The sequence below is a fragment of the Microtus oregoni genome, unplaced genomic scaffold (assembly GCF_018167655.1).
Source record: "Microtus oregoni isolate MIOR12 unplaced genomic scaffold, Mior012 000046F_ref0000063, whole genome shotgun sequence".
Lineage (NCBI taxonomy): Eukaryota > Metazoa > Chordata > Mammalia > Rodentia > Cricetidae > Microtus > Microtus oregoni.
In genome coordinates, this window is record NW_024543220.1 from 8,216,450 (window position 1) to 8,235,878 (window position 19,429).

The 19,429-nt window shown below is 40.9% G+C and overlaps 1 protein-coding gene across 2 annotated transcripts in view; it reads left to right on the top strand.

Annotated features, from left to right (window-relative positions):
* Cntnap2 (contactin associated protein 2) overlaps positions 1 to 19,429 on the top strand; it is a 2,078,180-nt gene that overhangs the window by 1,897,871 nt on the left and 160,880 nt on the right. For both annotated transcript variants that reach the window (XR_005972587.1, XM_041635058.1), the window contains exon 20: positions 2,961 to 3,094. Coding sequence is in view for 1 of the 2 variants with exons in the window: in XM_041635058.1 (XP_041490992.1) it covers positions 2,961 to 3,094 (134 nt within the window). In the remaining variant the exon portion in view is untranslated. The remainder of the gene's footprint in view (positions 1 to 2,960; positions 3,095 to 19,429) is intronic.

A 19,429-nucleotide genomic window follows, 5' to 3' on the forward strand; every position in this document is an offset into this window, starting at 1 on the left:
AGCACAAAAGCAAGACCCATAAACATTCAAGAAGTACCCACTAGCCAGGCAGTGATCTAAACAGTGGTTATAAAGTCCCAAGAAGCAGAAAAGAAAATTCTTGCTCTCATGGAGCTCTCGCTAAAACAAGAAAAGACAGACAAATGAATGAAATGGAATCTAGAATGTGCTGCATGGTGAGAACTGCCACGGGGGTGGAGCATAAGGCAAAAAAAAAAAAAAAAAAAAAGAAGAGCTGGCCAGGAAAAGGAGCGAGCAATTCCCCCTTTTCTAGAGAAGTCACGGGAACCATCACTAGGCATATGACCTAAGAGCAAATAGTTGAATGAGAGAGTAGACAGAGGAGCCCTGAGTGTTAAAGTCCTGGGACAAGAACTCTCTGGGCTTCTGGGGAAGCAGCTAGAAGGCTGATGTGTCGAGGCGAGGGATGAGTAGGGACAGAAGTGGGAAAGTAGTCTAAAGGTGACAGAGGAAGTTCATGGAAGGCATAGGGGGTCACGAATTCGCATAGGACGCGAATTTCACTTTGAGAGTGATAGGAAGTCCCTGCTACATTATGAACCGAGATTCACTCTGACCACTGTGTGGAACTGATGGGGGCAAAGGATAGGCTGGCATAGGAGAATGCTGGGGTGAGAACTGAAAGAGATGGTAGTGTGGAGGCTGCTACAAGCATCCAGATAAAGGAGGCTCTGCAGGTAGAAATGGAATAAACAAAACGTGGTAAGAGTCAGGGGCTGACTTCAAAATGAAGCCAAAAATTTCTTACAGTGCATGAAATACTGGAAAGGAAATTGCTAGGGTTACGGCAAGAATAGCTGGAAGCCTGAAATGCCCATTCACCAATGGGCATAAAACAATCATGAGACTGAGTCAGTGCCATGTATAAGGTGCCAAAGAGACATCCAAGCAGAAATATTGAGTTGCATGTTGGAAAGACTCAGATCAGGACAGAAGTTTGGTTGGATTACAGATTTGGGGTCTGATGTGCCTGCACCTTAAACAAAGCCTATTACTGAATACAATGACCATGGGGATGGATGTGGTGAAGGACTGTGCCAGTGGAGAAGCCAGAAATGAGTGAAGAAGTCCAAGTAGTAGATGCTGGACATCTGGTGCAGATCTCAGGTTCAGGAGAAAGGCACACATCTGTGTTAAGTGCTCTTGCAGAGGTCTTCAGGCCCCAGAGAGGGCAGCTTCAGGGCAGTCTGCAGATGGAAAATGCACGGCTATGGTGATGGGAAAGGCACAGGACCACAGAGAGAGGACCATCTCCTCTAATGCCATCTGTGTGGCTCCTGAGATGGAAAAGAAATAAATAGGTAATGTAGGCACATTTAGAAGACAAACATTGTAAGTTCTTTGTAGAAATAGCATAGCAAAGAAATTTTGATAAAATGTGAGGATAAAAATTTAAAAACAGGCACACCTTTAATGCCAGCACTTGGGAGGTAGACACAGGCAGATCTCTGAGTTCTAGGCCAGCCTGGTCTACAGGGCAAGTTCCAGGACAGCCAGGGATACAAAGAGAAAAAAAAAACAAAAAACAAAAAAAAAACAAAAAAAAAAACCTCAACAAAAGTAGTTTATTGAATTTTATTCAGGAAACAAAAATAAGATGTAATTATTTCTTAATTATACTAACTTTGAGCTCCAGGGAAACCGTTTACATTTTAAATGGCATGTGCTAGAATGCCTAAATATGGAAGGGGCACTTTAAATCACCATGCTCATTTATGTGCCTGTGTTAAATGTGTGCATGAGGAATGGCTGTATCAGAGACTGCCAAGACGGTTAGAATGGTTAGCGCTCTCTAGACAATGACGTTTCATGTAAGGTTTTACGGTGTATTTTTAGTTATGTGTATATGTAGTAATAAGTATGGGCATGTGTGAGTGCAGTTCCTGCCAAGTGCAGAAGAGGGCGTCAGATTCCCTGGGGTTGGAGGCACAGGTGATTATAAGCCACCCAGTTTGGGTGCTGGGAACCAAACTCGGGACCTCTCCAAGAACAGCATATATTCTTATCAACCAAACCACCTTCCTAGCCCCTTATTCCTTTCTTTTGCCTGTTTACAGTTTTGATTACTATCATTTTTATCTTATAATTTAAACTAGAACATCAGTTCTTTGAAAGAAAAATGAGAGACAACAAAGAATCCACTGGTGACGTGTTCATCAAACTCTTGCTAGAGACTGCTGGAGCCATTCTAAACCTTTGAGATGTCAAGTATTATTAAGTGTATGAAACCAATTTAAATTTAAAATGAAAAAAAATAATGTTTATAAATTATAAATAAAATTACAAGTAAGAAATAAAAATTGTCTTCACTTTGTTGGGGGAAGTGAAAAGAGAAAGTGAGCCATCAATGGGCTCAGGACACCTGGGACATCCATCTTGTCCTTAGATTGCATCTGATTAATCCTGAACCCTGAATACGATTCATTACCTTGTCCCTTTGGTCTCAGTGAGGCCACTCAAAATCCCATGCACTTATTTTTTGCAAATTATGTTTATTTTTAATAAGACTCATGATTCCTTTATACGCCAAATGTCAGACTCTACTGATTGGGGTGAGATAGTCCCTGCATTCCAGATTTATTTTTTATTTCATGTAGCATTTTTGTGGGCTTATAGGCATACCCACCATACTATATGGTATTTGTCCTCGTTCTTCATTTTTGAGCGCCATCCCCACTCAGAACATTTATACCATCTGCTGCTTCAACTTGATGATAATGGTCACTGGTGTCTGTCATTGGCAAACGTGAGCATGTGTCGTTCTGGCATGATTAGCCTAGACCTCTGGGTGGTGGATCCAAATTCACGACTGAAATGGCAGCTGTGGGCATGGAAGGGGCTGGGTCTATGTGAAGCCTGAGCTGCAGCAGTGGGTGAGGTGACCCTGAAATAGACCTTCAGTGAAAAAACACTGGGCCTCTTTCCTGTTGCTCCCTTAGGAAACTTGCAGATCCGGTACAACCTGGGAGGAACCAAAGAGCCATACAATATCGACGTGGACCACAGAAGCATAGCCAATGGACAACCCCACAGCATCAACATCACCCGGCATGAGAAGACCATAATCCTCAAGGTAATGATACGTGTGTAGACAATTACAGCACAATATTAAGATAATGTTATAGTCTCGCCACCTTATACTGTTTGGCCATTTCTTCTGGGAGAAGGTTTTTTTCTGGTTTTGTTTCTTAAACTGTGGATCAAACCTAGGGCTTTGCATGTGCTAAGTCAAGTTCTCTGCCACTGAGATATATCCCTAGTCATCTTTTTAATTTGTAGCAGAATCTCATTAAGTTGCCAAGGCTAAGGACTGAGGAGATGACTCAGTCATTAAGAACATTTGCTGCTCTTCTGGAGGATAATGAGTTCAGTTCCTGCATCCACATGGCTTCACAATTGCCTGTAGCTCTAGCTTCTGGAATCCACACATGTGAAACACACACAAACACACACAGATATACACATGCTAAATCATCATCATCATCATCATCATCATCATAATAATAATAATATTCCCCTGGTTTGCCCTGAGCTTGTGATTTCCCTGCCTTGGCCTCCCAAGTAGACATGCACCATGATTCTTTTTGGGAAGTGGGGCAGGTGGAATAGACAATTAATATTATACTTTCTACTCTAAATGTTTAACTTATGAAGTATAAATGTATACGCAGCTATCACTTGTTATTCGTGAGGAATTTGTTCCAGAATTCTTCAGAGATACCCAAATCTGAAGATGGTCAAGTCCATTATAGAAGATAGCATAGAATTCACACAGCATCTCTATATCGCTACCTACACACCTACAATCATCTCTACATTCCTTGCCAACCTCATACAATGTAAGTTCTGCATAAACAGTTGCCATGCTATACAAAGATATGGAAACAGGAAAATGTCATGCACATGCTCAAGACAAACAATCTTATTTTCAAATATTTCTGACCTAAGTTTGGTGGAACCCAAAGTTATAGATCCACAGATAAGGACAGTTAACTCTCATTCCTTCAGGAAAGGCAATGGCAGTTAAGGTGGAGAAATCTTTTAAAGATACGTAGAATAAATATTCCCTCTATAATCTTCATGGCCTCTTGCCTCATTTCTTAGCTATCATTTGAACTTCTTTCAGGCCACTTCTCATCCATCCCATCATTTTTCCTGGCTACAGTCTAAGGTATCTGAAGTTTGCCATGTTTCCCCACAAAGGATATTTTGGTCTCCCAGACCTATGTTTTTCATGACTCCAGTTCAATATAAATAACAATATTGGGTTTTCTGCTTCCTCTATGGAGGCATCCTTAAAAGTCCTCAAAATTCACTTCTTCTCTCAAAAATCTAAGGCTTCAGAAGACAAACTGGTGGTTTTATTATTGCCCTCAAGTTTTATTTCAGGTCCATTTACTGCCCCCACCCCACCACTGACTTTTATGATGAAGAAAGCACCCGGGGAGACACCATGAATAAAACACGACACGAAGATGTCTCCCTGGGAAGCAAGGCAGAAGATCAAGGAGGAGAGCTGTCACTGCACTGTCTAGGTGGAGCTCCATACAGATACCTGTCAGGACAAAGAGCAGGGGGAGGCTGCTTTGTCGCAAAGCAGAGTGGCAAGTGGCGGAACCTGGGCAGCCGCTCCCATCTCACCGGAGTCTGCCAGGTCCTGGGAAAGTCGGGTCTGCCCAGAAAAAGCAGACGCCCTGTCTCCTTTGAGTGCTGACGGATGTCAGATTCATAACTTGATGAGGAGGATGCATGTGGCCTTAGCAGTAAATGCCAGGGGGCATTTAAAAAAGAGATCCTCCCTAGGAAAACGACAGCATGCTGTTCCAGCCTGTTAGGCTACCTATCAAACATGGCATACGTGGGGTTATCTCACAGTGGCTGGCAGAGTCCTTGAGCCTTGCATAGTACCAGGCACATCTCATGTGTTACAAATTGTTGAGCATATCAAGCCTACTTTTTTTTAACCAGGACCCAAGCTTTATTCAGATAAGATGGGAGAGGGCTGGTGAGACTTGGTTAAAGGGTAAAGCTCTTGCCACCAAGTATGAGTACCTGAGTTCAAACCCAGAGTCCACAATGAAAGGCAAGAGTCAACTCCTGAGGGTCGTCCTGTGACCGCCACACACTCACAACAATGTGCACACCTGCACTCACTCACACACACACACCAATAGTAATAATGATAATAATATTTTAAAGCCAAGAGATAGATGCCTTTATGTTACTTTATGGACAATGTGTTCATTGATATTTAAATAAAATTTCTCTTTTTATATTTTTTTATTTTTGCTTTTTATCTGAATATGGTTTCCCCTTCCCTCTACTGCTCCCAGTTCCTAGCCGCCTCCTCTTGCATTTTGATCCATTCCTTTCTGTCTCTCATTAGAAAAGAACGGGATTCTAGGAGATAACAACAAAACATAACAAAATAAAATATAATAAGATAAAATAAAAATCTTCACGTAAAAGTTGGACAAGCCAAGCCAATAGAAAAATAAAAGAGCCACAAGAGAAGGAACAACAATCAGAGGCCCACTCATTTCACATTCAGAAGTCCCATAAAGCACTAAAAGCTATTGTATACATGAGTAGGGCCTGGTGCAGAGCCATGCACGCCCTGTGCTTGCTGCTCCAGTCTCTGGGAGTTTGTGTGAGCTTTGCTCAGTTGTTTCAGAGGGACTTACTCTCCTAGTGTCCTCAGACCCCTTTGTCTCCCTGACTCTTCTGCCTTCTCTTTTTTGGATTCCCTGAGCTCTGAGGAAAGAGATTTGATGGGCCCATCCTATTTAGAGCTGTGTACCAAGGACTCTCTATATGAAATGCCTTTTTGTGCATCTCTATATTTGTTCCCATCTGCTGCAGGAGGAGGCATCTGAAACATGATCCTAATTAGTCTTATCTGACGTGGAGTCAGCTATCAGGGTAAAAACTAAAAGATCAGAGAGGTGACTAGCCACAGTCACCTCTTACCTCTCAACTCCTCTGACCAAAAAGGGCTGAGATCCTGTTTACACAATGCCTTATCACTTCCTCTTTCCGCCTAGCCATATCACTTTCTGTTTCCTGTCTGTATAGACCTCCAGACCTCTATGGTTAAGTAGTTACTAGCTCCACCCTCTGATTTTGCAGGCAAGCTTTATTTGTCAGAACGCAAACAAAATATCACAACAGACATCTCTGATGAAGGCCGAATAAAGCAACAATCTATGAGTATAGCAGAGTATCATTAGGACTTATTTTATTGTTACATATTTTTTTAGAACAGTAGTGTTTGATTTTACCCTAAACCTCTGGGCTAATTAGACTCTGGTTCTTGGTCACCTAAGCACTGTTCAGGATGGGTTCCATCTCATGGAGTGGGTTTTAAGTCAAATTAGACATTGGTTGGTTACTCCCGCAAGGTTTGTGCCACCATTGCTCTATCATACTTTGAAGGCAGGACCGATTGTAGACCAAAGGTTTTGTGGTTGGACTGGAGTTTACTTTTCTCTTTTCGTAGCCTGCAGAGTACTTTTCTATGTCATAGATACTAGAACATGGGGATGAAGGTTCTATTTAGGCACTGGCTCAACATTTTCATGTTCACTGAGCTATGTGGGTGTTGTCTTCATCAGTGGGGCTTTACTGTCAGTTTGTGGAGAACAACCTGCTGTTTTGGCAACAGCCTGGGTTGTTTGGGGATTTTCATGGGATCCCCTTGGCCAATTGAATAGAACCCAGTCCGGCACTGGAAGCTTCATTTGGTGACAAGAGATGAACATTAAGGGTTCTGTCTCCTACATTATTTGGGGACTTCATTAGAAGACTTCACCTTCATATATGATAGGACATTTCCACGGCACTAGGATTTCACACCACATCTCAAATGCTCCTCTACAGCTCAGAGTCTAAAGCTCTTCTGTTCTAGCTCTTATTCCTTCATTCCCATCTTTCCTATCCCTTCCCACCCAATCTTCCCTTTCTTGCCCTGCCATGCTCCAGCCTACCTATAAAATCTATTCTATTTTCCACTACCAGGGAGATCCATGTGTTCCTCCTAGTTCCTTCCTCTACCTAACCTCTCTGGATCTAATTGTGACTTAGTTATCACTTTATTTAATGGCTAATATCCAAATATAAGTGAATACATATGATATTTATCTTTCTGGGTCTGGGTTACCTCTGAGTGATTTTTTTTAGCTCCATCCATTTGTCTGCAAATTTCATGGTGTCATTTTTTAACAACTGAGTAATACTCCATTGTGTAAATGTACCACATTTTCTTTATCCATTCTTCAATTGAATGGACATCCAGATTGTTTCTAATTTCTAGACATTATGAAAAGAGCACTAATGAACATGGTTTAGCAAGTGAACCTGTGGTAGGATGAGTGTCCTTTGTGTATATACCCAAGAGTGGTATAGCTGGGTCTTTAGGTAAATTGATTGCCAATTTTCTGAGAAATTGTCATACTGATTTCCATACTGGCTGTATAAATTTGTTCTCCCACCAGCAATGGAGGAGTACTTGCCTTGTTCCATATTCTCACCAGAGTGAACTGTCATTTGTGATTTTGATCTTAGCCACTCTGAAAGGTATAAGATGAAATCTCAAAGTAATTTTGATTTGCATTTCCTTGATGGCTAAGGATGTTGAACATTCGTTAAGTGCCTTTGGTCATTTGAGTATCCTGTACTGAGAGTTTTCTGTTTAGATCTCTACCCCATTTTTAATTGGCTTATTTGTTTTTTTTTATCTCTAGTTGATTAAGTTCTTTATATATTTTGGATATTAGCCCTCTACTGGATGTGGAACTGGGAAAAATATTTTTCCCATTCTGTAGGCTGCCACTTTGTCTGAATGATAGTGTCCTTTGCCTTATAGAAGCTTTTCAGTTTCCCCGGGTCTCATTTAATAATTGCTGATGTTAGTGTCTGCACTATTGGTGTTCTGATCAGAAAGCCTTCTCCTGGGCCAATATGTTTGAGTCTATTCCCCACTCTCTCTTCTACCAGATTCAGTGTGCCTAGTTTTATGTTGAGATCTTTGGTCCATTTTGAGTTGTGTGTTTGTGCAGGGTGATAAATATGAATCTATTAACATTCTTCTACATGCACCCATCCAGTTTGACCAGCACCTTTTGTTGAAGATGCTCTTTTTGCCAGTCTGTATTCCTGACTTTTTTAATCAAAAACCAACAACACCTTTCACAATAGCCTTAAATAATATAAAATATCTTGGGGTAACTGTAACCAAGCAAGTTAAAGACTTACATAATAAAAACTTCAAGTCTTAGAAGAAAGAGATTGAAGAAGATGGAAAGGTGTGAGTTTATGTCTGGGTCTTCTATTTGATTCCATTGATCAATGTGTCTGTTTTTTATGCCAATACCATGCTGTTTTTATTAGCATGGCTTTGCAGTATAACTTGAGTTCTGGAATGGTGAGACCACCCACAGTTCTTTTATTCAGTATTGTTTTAGCTATCCTGGGTTTTGTTTTTTTTTGTTGTTGTTGTTGTTTTTTTGTTTTTGTTTTTTTTTTGTTTTTGCTTTCCCATATGAATTTGAGTCTTATTCTTTCACAATCTGTGAAGAATAGTGTTGGGATTTTGATGAGAATTGCATTGTATCTGGAGGTTACTTTTGGTAGGATGGCCATTTTATTATGTTAATCCTACTGGTCCATGAGCATGGTTGGAAGACTTTTGAAAACTGCTTCTATTTCACTTGGGGTTATAAGTCTGTTTAAATTGCTTACCTGGTCTTTATTTAACTTTAAGTAAGTGGTATCTATCGAGAAAATACCATTTCTTTTAGATTTTCCAACTTGATAGAGTACATGGTTCAAAGTAGTTCCTTGTAATTCTCTGATTTTTCCTCAGTATCTGTTGCTCTGTCCCCCTTTTGTTTCTGATTTTGCTAATTTGGGTATTCTTTCTTCACCTTTTAGTTCATGCAAATAAGGGTTTATCAATATTACTGATTTTTCTCAAAGAACCAACTCTTCTTTTCATTGATTCTTTGTACTGTTCTCTTTGTTTCTGTTTTAATGATTTCAGCCCTCAGCTTGATTATTTCTTGCTGTCTACTCCTAAGTGTGCTTTTTGCTCTAGGGCTTTCAGATGTGCTTGTAGTGGCTAATATAAGATCTCTCTATTTTTGATTTTTATTTCTTATGTAGGCGCTTAGTGCTATACACTTTCTTCTTTGCACCGCTTTAATTGTGTCCTCTAAGTCTGGGTGTACTATGTGTCCTTTTTCATTGAATTCTATGAAGTCTTTCAGGTTTTTTTTCTTTATTTCTGTCTTGACCCAGTTTTCATCAAATAGAGAGTCTTTCAGTTTGTGAGTTTGTAGTCTTTCTGTTGTTTCTGTTACTGTTGATATCCATAGTGGTCTACTAGGATCCAGAGAGTTATTTCAGCTTTCTTGTGTCTGTAGAGACTTGCTTTGTCCCGAGTATGTGGTCAGTTTGGAGAAAGTGCCGTGAGGTACAGAGAAAAAGGTATTTGTGTGTGTGTTTGGGTAAAACATTCTGTAAATATCTGTTAGATCCATTTGTTTCATGACATCCATTAGCTCCAGCATTTCTGTTTGCTTTTTGTCTAATGTGGCCATGATTAAGGAGGTCCACAAGCACCTGGAATAAAGAATATCAAATATTTATTTATTTATTTGGGGAAAAACTCACAATAAGGGTAGAGAGCTGCAGTCCTCTGTGAGCCCTGGAAGTGGCAAACTGAGCTCCAACCACCAAACAAGAGAGAGAGAAAGAGCATGCTTCCTGTCTGCACTTATAGTACCTCAGACCACCCCCTAATTGGCTAGTATCCAAAAGGCTATTGGCTGAATGAATTCCCACAACACCCTGGATCACCTGTCTATTAATAAGAGTACAAAATTGAAATCTCCCACTATCAGAGTGTGAGGATCAATGTATGATTCAAGCTCAAGCAATGTTTCTTTTACAAACATGGTTGCCCGTGTTGCTCGTGTGTTATAGGGAATAGACAAATATTGTAGACAAATATTGCTTAAATTTGGTTTTATTGTGGAATATTTTAATTTCTCCATTAAGGTAATTGAGATTTGTTGGGTATAGAAGCCTTGCCTTGCAGCTGTGGTCTCTTAGAGTCTGCAGTACATCTTCTGGCTTTCAGAGTATCCATTGACAAGTGAGGTGTAATTCTAATAGGTCTGCCTTTATTTGTTACTTGATCTTTTCCCTTGCATCTTTTAATATTTCTTCTTCTATATATTTAGTGTTTTAATTATTATGTTGTGAGGAAGCTTTCTTTTCTGATCCAATTTACTTGGTGTTCTGTATGTTTCTTTTACTTTTATAAGCATCTTCCTTTTGTTAGAAAAATTTTCTTCCTCAGTTTTGTTGAAATTAATTTTCTGGGCCTTTGAACTGGGATTCTTCTCCTTCCACTAATTCTGTTATCTTTAGGTTTGGTCTTTTCATAGTGTTCCAGATTTCCTGGGTGTTTTGTGTTGGGAGTTTTCTAGATTAAACATTTTCTTTGATAAATGTATTCATTTCTTCTATCATATCTCAACACCCAAGATTCTCTCTTCCCTCTCTTGTATTCTGTTGGTAAAATTTGCCTCTGTAGTTCCTTTTTAGATTCCTGAAATTTTTATTCCAGAATTTCCTCAGTTTGGGTTTTCTTCATCAATTCTGTTTCCATTTTCATGTCTTAAACAATTTTATTCATTTTCTTCCACTGTTTGTCTTTTCCTGGGTTTCTTTGGGGATTTATTCCTTTCCTCTTTGAGGACCTCTACCATATGATTTTTTTAAGGTCTTTTTCTTTTACTTCAGCTATGTTGAAATATTCAGGGACTGCCTTGGTAAGATAGCTGGGCTCTAGTGGAGACATAGTATCCTGGCTGTTTGATTTTGGTTTTACATTGGCATCAAGGCATCTGGGATTAGGATGAGTATAGGTCTAGGTGTTGATGTCTGGTTTTGTCTTTGTTGGATGGGTGTTTTGTTCCTTTGTTTCTATTTCCTCTCTGCATGTCTAGACAGTGTTTTGACTGTGTGTTGCCTGATAGGAAATTTTCTTTGGACTTGGTAGTTGTGATCACTGCAGTTTCCAAGTAAAATATGTTTCTGGAGACTCAGAGTTGACGCAAACAAGGATAGGGGTTCGTCGAGCTAGGAGAGCAGAGTGCTGAACCAGGTTCTGCCTATTTCATCCACTTGAAATAGGAAGAGACCATGAAGAGAGGCTACCCCAGAGGCTCTGCTATTGTTCTGGGTATGAGACTGGGGGATTCAATCTGGAGGAACAGAGGAAGAGATAAAGATCTGTGGTCAACCTATCTGTGTAAGCTATTAATTTGCATTGACTTTTATATGAAATTTTATTTAATATTCCAGCTGTTTGACCCTTCTCTTCTTCAGTGTTCAACACAAGTACTATTTATCGGTGTAACTTTTAGATAGATTGACAGAAGACCTTGGTTCCTGACATATTGATGTGTATTATTACATTGTCCTTGGTTCGCATTTAGGTCAGGTATCAAGAATGCAAGTCTTGTGTGTTAATGTGCTTCCATCTATAGATGTGGCTGTTATTGCTGCTGTTAAGAATAGAGTCAGGCATGGTAGTCCTGGAATCTCATCACTTAAGAGAGACAAGAGGAGTGATATGAGTCCAAGGTCAGGACAGCTTTTGTAGCAATATCTGATCTCAACAATCAAAACAAATATTAAAAGTATATAAAATAGTGATTGATCAAACAGTTGAAAATGTTGGATGTTGTAAACCAAATGTTAAGAAGTCTCCTCTAATATGGGCACTCAAAGTCCTAGTTGGTATATAGCCTGAAATAATATAGGCATTTTTAAAATCTAGTCCGAATGTTTCATTTCATTGGTTTTTCCTCAGTAAATTATATACATCTCAAAAGTTTTGTTTCTGACACTGACAAACTAACCACATGATATGCATAAAAAGTGAAAAATCATTTAATATGTAGAAAGCATTGTAAATGCATTTGAAGTGTGGGAAAATAGTTAAATGTCATATCTAAATCAACTTGGGTCATTGAAATAGGAAATTTTAAAACACATTTATAGTTTAATTCTTGGCTCTCTGGAGTCTGATGTCAGATTCCAGTATAAATCTGAAACAAATGACCGAGAAGTGTCCCGCTGCTCCAGTGAGGCATGGCAGCATAGTAGGGATTGGTTTACTATGAGCGATGGGCTTGGGGAAATGTGTGGGTGGAGAGAGCTGCAGGAGAGGACAGAGCATTATGCCCTGGGTGTCAGCTGATTTAAAGGCTCAAGATGGCTCTCCCTATCACCATAGAACCCGTATGTCCAACATGATGTTGTGATGTCTGGGATTGTGTCTTCTTAAGAGAAGAAAGATCTAGGTGTGGAGACAAGAGTGTTGAAATAAAATACAAACACAATAAAGCTGTTTTGCTCCTACATTGCTGGTAGGAATGCAAACTGCTTCAGCCACTTTGGATATCAGTGTGGCAATTTCTCAAAAAATTAGGAAACAACCTTCCTCAAGACCCAGAAATACCACTTTTGAATATATATCCAAAAGATGCTCAATCATACCACAAGGACATGTGCTCAACTATGTTTATGGGGCCTATATTTGTCATAGCCAGAACCTGGAAACATCCCAAATGCCCCTTGGCCAAAAAATGGATAAGGAAAATGTGGTACATTTACACAATGGAGTACTACACAGCAGAAAAAAATGACATCTTGAAATTTGCAGGTAAATGGATGGAGATAGAAAACATTGTATTGAGTGAGGTAACCAAGACCCAGAAAGACAATTAGCATATATACTCACTCATAAGTGGTTTTATGACATAAAACAAAGAAAACCAGCCTACAAATCATAACCCCAGAGAACCTAGACAACAATGAGGACCCTAAGGGAGACATACAAGGATCTAATCTACATGGGAAGTAGGAAAAGACAAGATCTCCTGAGTAAATTGGGAACATGAGGACTATGGTAGAGGATAAAAGGGAGGGACAGGAAGGAAGGGAAGCAGAGAAAAATGTATAGCTCAATAAAATCAACAAAAAAAGAAGCTGTTCCACTACATAAATATTAGAATATCGAGTATCTGACCCAGTCAGACACTTCCATTAAATAGTTCCTAAAATTTGATTTTACAACTTTTAAAATTAGAAAATTCCCACCATTTTCACACTCCTCACCCTGACTCTTACGATCTTGCTTCCCTCACACCCTCTCAAAGTTGTGGCCTCTTTCCCTTTAGAATTGGAAGTTACCTATTGAAAATGCATAAATGCATGCCTACAATGTGCCAAGTCTGCTCAGTATTGCTTGCATGTGTGTGTTTTCGGGTCTGAACACTAGGTTTTGGATAACCATGTAGGGGGCTCATCTCTGGGAAAGACTAATTCTCTCTTTCCCAGCAGGGCTTAGTTGCCTGTAGCTCTTTGTCTTGGGATGAGTCCCCATGAGGTTTCCTCATGCAAACTATCATGTTCCATGGAATTGTCCTTGTTTAGGTCTCATTTAGGCAGCCACATTGTTGTGGTTTCATGGGTGCAACTTCCATGTCATTTCTAAGAGACATCAGCCCTTGTGGCTATTCGGACTAATATGGAAAATGCAGTCAGGAATTACAATGGCTTAGTAAGGTGGCAGCAGCAGGTTCTGCCATAAAATCCATGACTGCAGTAGCCATGGGTAATTGGCTAGGATTCCAGTAACAGGCAGTATTTCCCTTCTGTTGAGCGAGTCTTAATTTAAGTCCAATTACATAGACGAGTTGTTGCCAGATATGAGTGCCACTCTCAAACACTTTGGGACACCCTACCAGTTTGTCAATTTGTGGTTAATAGGTATCACGATTGATTGCTCTCCTTCCTTGGCAGCTTCTAGAGCACCTGCCAAGATGATGAACGCTTGTCCTCAGGGAAGAGGTTTTAGTGTCACATCCAGTCTGAAATCTCTGAGTCCCATTGTCCCAAGTGCTTGGTGTCTTCATCAGTAGAACCTTGACTTCAATCTGTGGGAAGTGACCAGGAGTAGCAGCATTAGTGTAATTGGGTTCCTCTCACTTAGGTTTAATCTAGGCTCTTTTTATTTCAGGGTTCAGTCAGGTATAGTTTTGTGCTAGCTTTAGGCCCATGGTCAAAAATTCCAATAATTTTTGGTAGGACCGCTACGTGCACACACCAAGGCTCACTGGTAAAGTTCTCTCCATTTTTGAATCACCAAAATCACTCCATCAATAGACAAATGAACAAGGAATGCAATAAAATCTTGCTTAAGATAATACCATTGTCATTAGGATAGGTGACCCCTTCCCAGGGAAGTCTGTTCTGTGTGTCACTCACTGGTGTTTTTAAACTGCAAATATCCATCCTCTGATGCTGGACCAAGTGCATTGCATTCAGAGTCTGCGACCTCGTGTCCAGGAATGGGGGCAGCTAGGTAGCTGCAGCTCCTTGTCACCTGAAAGTCTATGGAAGAGCCAGTGAAACACGTAATTATAGTAGTAGGTGCGGCGGGGCTGTGTTCGCAGCACCCCGGCCACCTGCTAGCTTATGCCCGAAATAACAATACACAAACTGTATTCATTTAAACACTGCTTGGCCCATTTCTATCTAGCCTCTTCTAGGCTAATTCTCACATATTAATTTAGCCCATTTCTAATTATCTGCATAGCACCGCGAGGTGCGCTTACCGGGGAGATTCTAGCCTACGTCCATCCTGGGTCGGAGCTTCATCGTGCATCTTCCCGGGAGCGGGGAGCATGGTGTCTCTCTGAGGCGTCTGCCCCCTAGAGGAGAGCTGTTGAGTCTGAGCTCACTTCCTCTTCCTCCCAGCATTCTGTTCTGTTTTCTCCACCCACCTGTGTTCTAACCTATGAGGGCCAGCCAAGCAGTTTCTTTATTTTTTTAACCAATGACCTTCCTCCATCATGTAATCATTGGCCTATCTTTTTATACTGTCTGTTGGGCTCTAGCATCTCAGAAGGAAAAGGATGTGTGTATGGGGCGCAGAGTGATTTGGACCTAGATGGGAAGAAAGAGTCCTGTGACCATGGATGTCCAACTGTAAGGAAGGGTCACTGGTTCACAAGACCATGAAAGCCACAGAATGTTTTCCATGGAAACCCTGTGAAGGCCCCCAAGGCACTGGGATGGTTGTACAATGACAAAGATAAAAAAAATAACAAAACGGAAGGCAGAGATGATGTAGCTGGATAGTGAACATGTTAACAAATCTGGCATCTAAACATCCCAAGATCTTCAAAGGCAAGTCTACAGATGCAATATATCAGCCTCTAATCACTTTAACTGAAAGAGCACAGCACATTTTACTGATCCTTTGACATGAATCTGTACCTGGCTGTGTTTAGGCTCCATGCATGGAATGTCACTGGTCCATTCATCTTCATGTGGAGTAGCCTAGAAACACTTTCCAGATGCCTGGTGTCCTGTGATCCACACTGAACCTTATGTCCCTCCCCTACCTCCCACTCTTTCATCAGCAACTCTCTAAAAATTGATGCTAATCTTATTTTGGCACTGGAAGGGGTAGGTAAATTCCCTTCCAATTTATAAATTTTATCCTCATGATTCTGTGACTAGGTTAGGGCTCCTGGCTACTTTGCTGCCTTCCTTTACTTTTCTTGGGGAGACACCAACTAAAGGCTAAGATAAAAATTATGGATAGAGGTGGGCTGATCTTCTGGATGAGGTCTGAGTATACAGGTATATGCCATAAACATGGAGACAGAAAGTGAGAAAGAGCTACCCACACTTACTCTTTCTGAGTAACCATCACAGCCTGTTCTTAGAAGTTCAAAGATTGGGAACAATCAGTCAGAAATACAAGCAAAGGACCAAACTAAGCATTTCGGGATAAACCATGGTAGTAGATGAATGTCATATTTACTGAAAACTATACACAATACTAGAGCATAAGAAATACAATAAAGAATATAAGATTACACAGCTTCGGAACTGTACTGTGCACACAAGATAAAGGCAGAGATTTATAGTAGAAATCAGAGTATAATTCTGGCTTCTTCTAGGTAGGCATGGTGAGACCTTAAGGAAGCAAAAGCAATTGTGTCTAGACAGTTGCCACCAGAAAGGAGATTTCAAGGTTTTCCACTACACATCTGCATTAAAATTATGTCTGTATTTCTGAGTCATCACATTCTTAAGTTACTTGCTGTTTCTAATAAGGTCAGGTTGTGGACCAAGGTCAAGAGAGTCAGGATATGAGGGTTTGGACCACAGTCTTGGTTTGTGCAGATAATGTCTCATATCAGACCACCAATGCTAGTCATTAAGGTGGTTCCAGTTTCCTCTGATGCTGTAGTGATAACTGACACACCTGAAACCATTTTGTCCTGACCTCTTGAAGACCAGATAGCAGGTGGGCTCATCCCCCACACCCATCATGCCAAAATCTTCCCAGATTGTTTCTCTGGTGTGGTCCAGATACCATGAAGCCCATGTTTTGTGGTCCTGGGTCCTCTGAGTTGAGCATATCTCCTGGGTGTGATGAAGAGAGGGTGAGGCCCACAACCCTTGAAGTTAAAAATTTGACCCAGGCTTCTTGGAAGTAAAGGAGTAGTCCCCAGCTCACACTGATTTTCATTGACTGTGAGTCATCAGCCTAGAAAGCCTTGTTTATAAATCTAAGAGTTTTGGTGATTAGAGTCTATCCAGGGGTTTGGGGAATCAGGTGAAGTCACAATAAATCCATGTCCCATTTAACCATTCTTGATAGTAAGGCATAAGTGGTCACTAAAGAGAGTGCTTGCTCCATTTGAGGTATGTGGTTCTAGCTCCTTGCTGTGACCATAATACTGGGTCATATGAACAGAGGGTCTGGTCCACACACCACTGAATTTAAGCTGGACCCAGGGTACTCAGTGGTCAGGGAGCTGGCAAGACCCTATTGATGTCACTTTATGGTCTTTGTCCTTATGTCTCATCAGACCTGTACCCATTGTTGTTAAAGTGGGTCCAACCTTCTTAGAAGGCTGAGTTGGTGCAGACTTAACTCTCAGTTGGCAGAATTTTTTTCTGAATATCTTGAAATCCGAATAGGACCTGTACTGTAGTGGCAAACCACACGATGCAGCCTACACGCTCTTCCTGCCAAAGTCCACCCAGATTGTTTGATGGTCATGTGGTCCCAGACATCCTGAAGACCCTGTAATATTCCTGACTCTATGAATTGGTACATCCTGAATTGGATAAATAGAAGGTCCAAATGCACCCACTTGAAGTTCAGTTTTACACAGGCTTCTTTGATGAAAGATCCCCTGCTTACACTGATATCAGTTTGATGGCCAATCATCATCAGCTGAGAAATGCTTGCTTTTGAGAATAGGGTCTGGCTTGTCAAACAAAACCACTTGAAGTCAAGGAAAGGTGCCTTTTAATCCTTTTTTATTTTAAGGTATTTCCATTTTGTTTGTTCATTTAGGTGAGTCCTTGTCTCCCATTAAGGCTGTGATGTGGTCCTGGCTCCCTTGTAGTGAGTATTGTCTCAGATCATAAAAAGAGGGTGCAGCCCACACACCCTTCAATTTAAGCTGGACTCAGGGTACTCGGTAGTCCAGGAGCTTCCAAGATCTCATTGATGTCACTTTATGGCCCTTGTCCTTATGTCTCTCTTCACACTACCACTCCATGGTGTTAAAGCATGTCCAACCTTCCTGGAGGAGTGTGTGCTCTAGGTCACAGTTGAGGTCAAAGTGCTGTCCTTGATCTGTTGTAGTCCTGATACAACCTGGACATGGGATTCCTGGGTATGGGCTACACATCCTTGATTCTAAGATTTACTCTTGTTATTTGATATTCATTAAATCTGTGAGGTGGTCTTGATTCCCTGATTCTCCAGTGTTGCCTGGGTTGGGTGAAAGGAGGGTGTATTCCATAAATCTTGAAAGTAGTGTGTTGTATCTCAATTGTTAAACTATTAACCCTTATTACTGCAGTAGATCTATTCTTGGAGGGTTCGGTGTGGCTAACTCTCACTTCACATCAACTTTTCCTGCATTTTTTGAAATCCAGATAGCACATGGTCAGACGTGAACAGAGGGTACAGCCCACACACCCCTAATTACAAAGTCTGCCCATATTGTTTGATTGCTATTTGTGGCTCGGATACCATAAAGGAAGTGGTTTGTCCCTGGCTCCCCTGTATTAATAATGAAACCTGGGTTGGAAGAAGAAAGGGTGTGACTCATACACACTTGAAATTTGACCCCAAGGATGTTGATATCTCTTGGCAGTCTGTCATAAGGTAAGTGGTGTGGGAGTGTCATTTGTCTATCTGTTGCTTTCATTGGTTAATTAATAAAGAAAACTGCTTGGCCTGATAGGGCAGAATTTAGGTAGGTGGAGTAAACAGAACAGAATGCTGGGAGAAAGAAGCTGAGTCAGGCAGTCACCATGATTCTCCTCTCTGAGGCAGACGCATGTTAAGATCTTCCTTGGTAACCCACCTAATGGTGCTACACACATTATTAAGAATGGGTTAAAGCAAGATGTGAGAGTTAGCCAATAAGAGGCTGGAACTAATGGGCCAGGCAGTGTTCAAAAGAATACAGTTTCCATGTAATTATTTATGGTAAAGCTAGCCCTGCCACTCTTACTACAGGGAAGGAAGCCTTCTGTGTGATTCCAGGATTTCTGTTGAACAGAAATGGGGAAAAATATCTCTGGAATGGAATAAGGCCAGATGCAGTCTAACCATTCTTTATATGTCTGTGTTCATCTTGTTTGGTCATTGATGTGAGCACTTGACTCAATTAGGACTATGATGTGGTTCTTGTCTCCCTTGAAGCAAGGTTTGTCCTGGGTCATATGAAGTAATAGTGTGGCCCAGTTAAGGAGTTGACAAGCCAGGCTACTCTTACTGAGTACTTTATTGCCTTTGCCATTATTTCTGTTATCAGTCCATCACCACCATCCCCTTTAGGTTAAGCCCTCTCCAATCTTCCTGGAGAGGTGGGTGTGGTCTCGGTCATGCTTGAGGCCAATTTCTTATCCTTTATCTCTGGAAGGCCTTACACAGGAAGACCTGGGCACAGAGGATTTCTGGGTGTGGCCCATAAACTCTTGATTCCAAGGTGTGCCCTTGTTATTTGATGTTCATGTGTGGCCAGTTGAAAGCCATTATGTTGTCTTGATATACCTAATGTGAGAATGTTGGCTGTGTTTGAAAAATAATGAGTAAAGCCCGTAGTGGTACCACAAGAAGCTTTCAGATTGCACTGATGAACGTTTATGTCCTATGATCTGATGTCAGTCATCAGTACAGGAATAGTTGTAGGTGAGCCCAAATTTCATGGTGAGCATGGTGCGGTCTACGACATGAATGAGACTCTGGTTTGTCCAACAAAATAAATCTCTAGCATCAGAC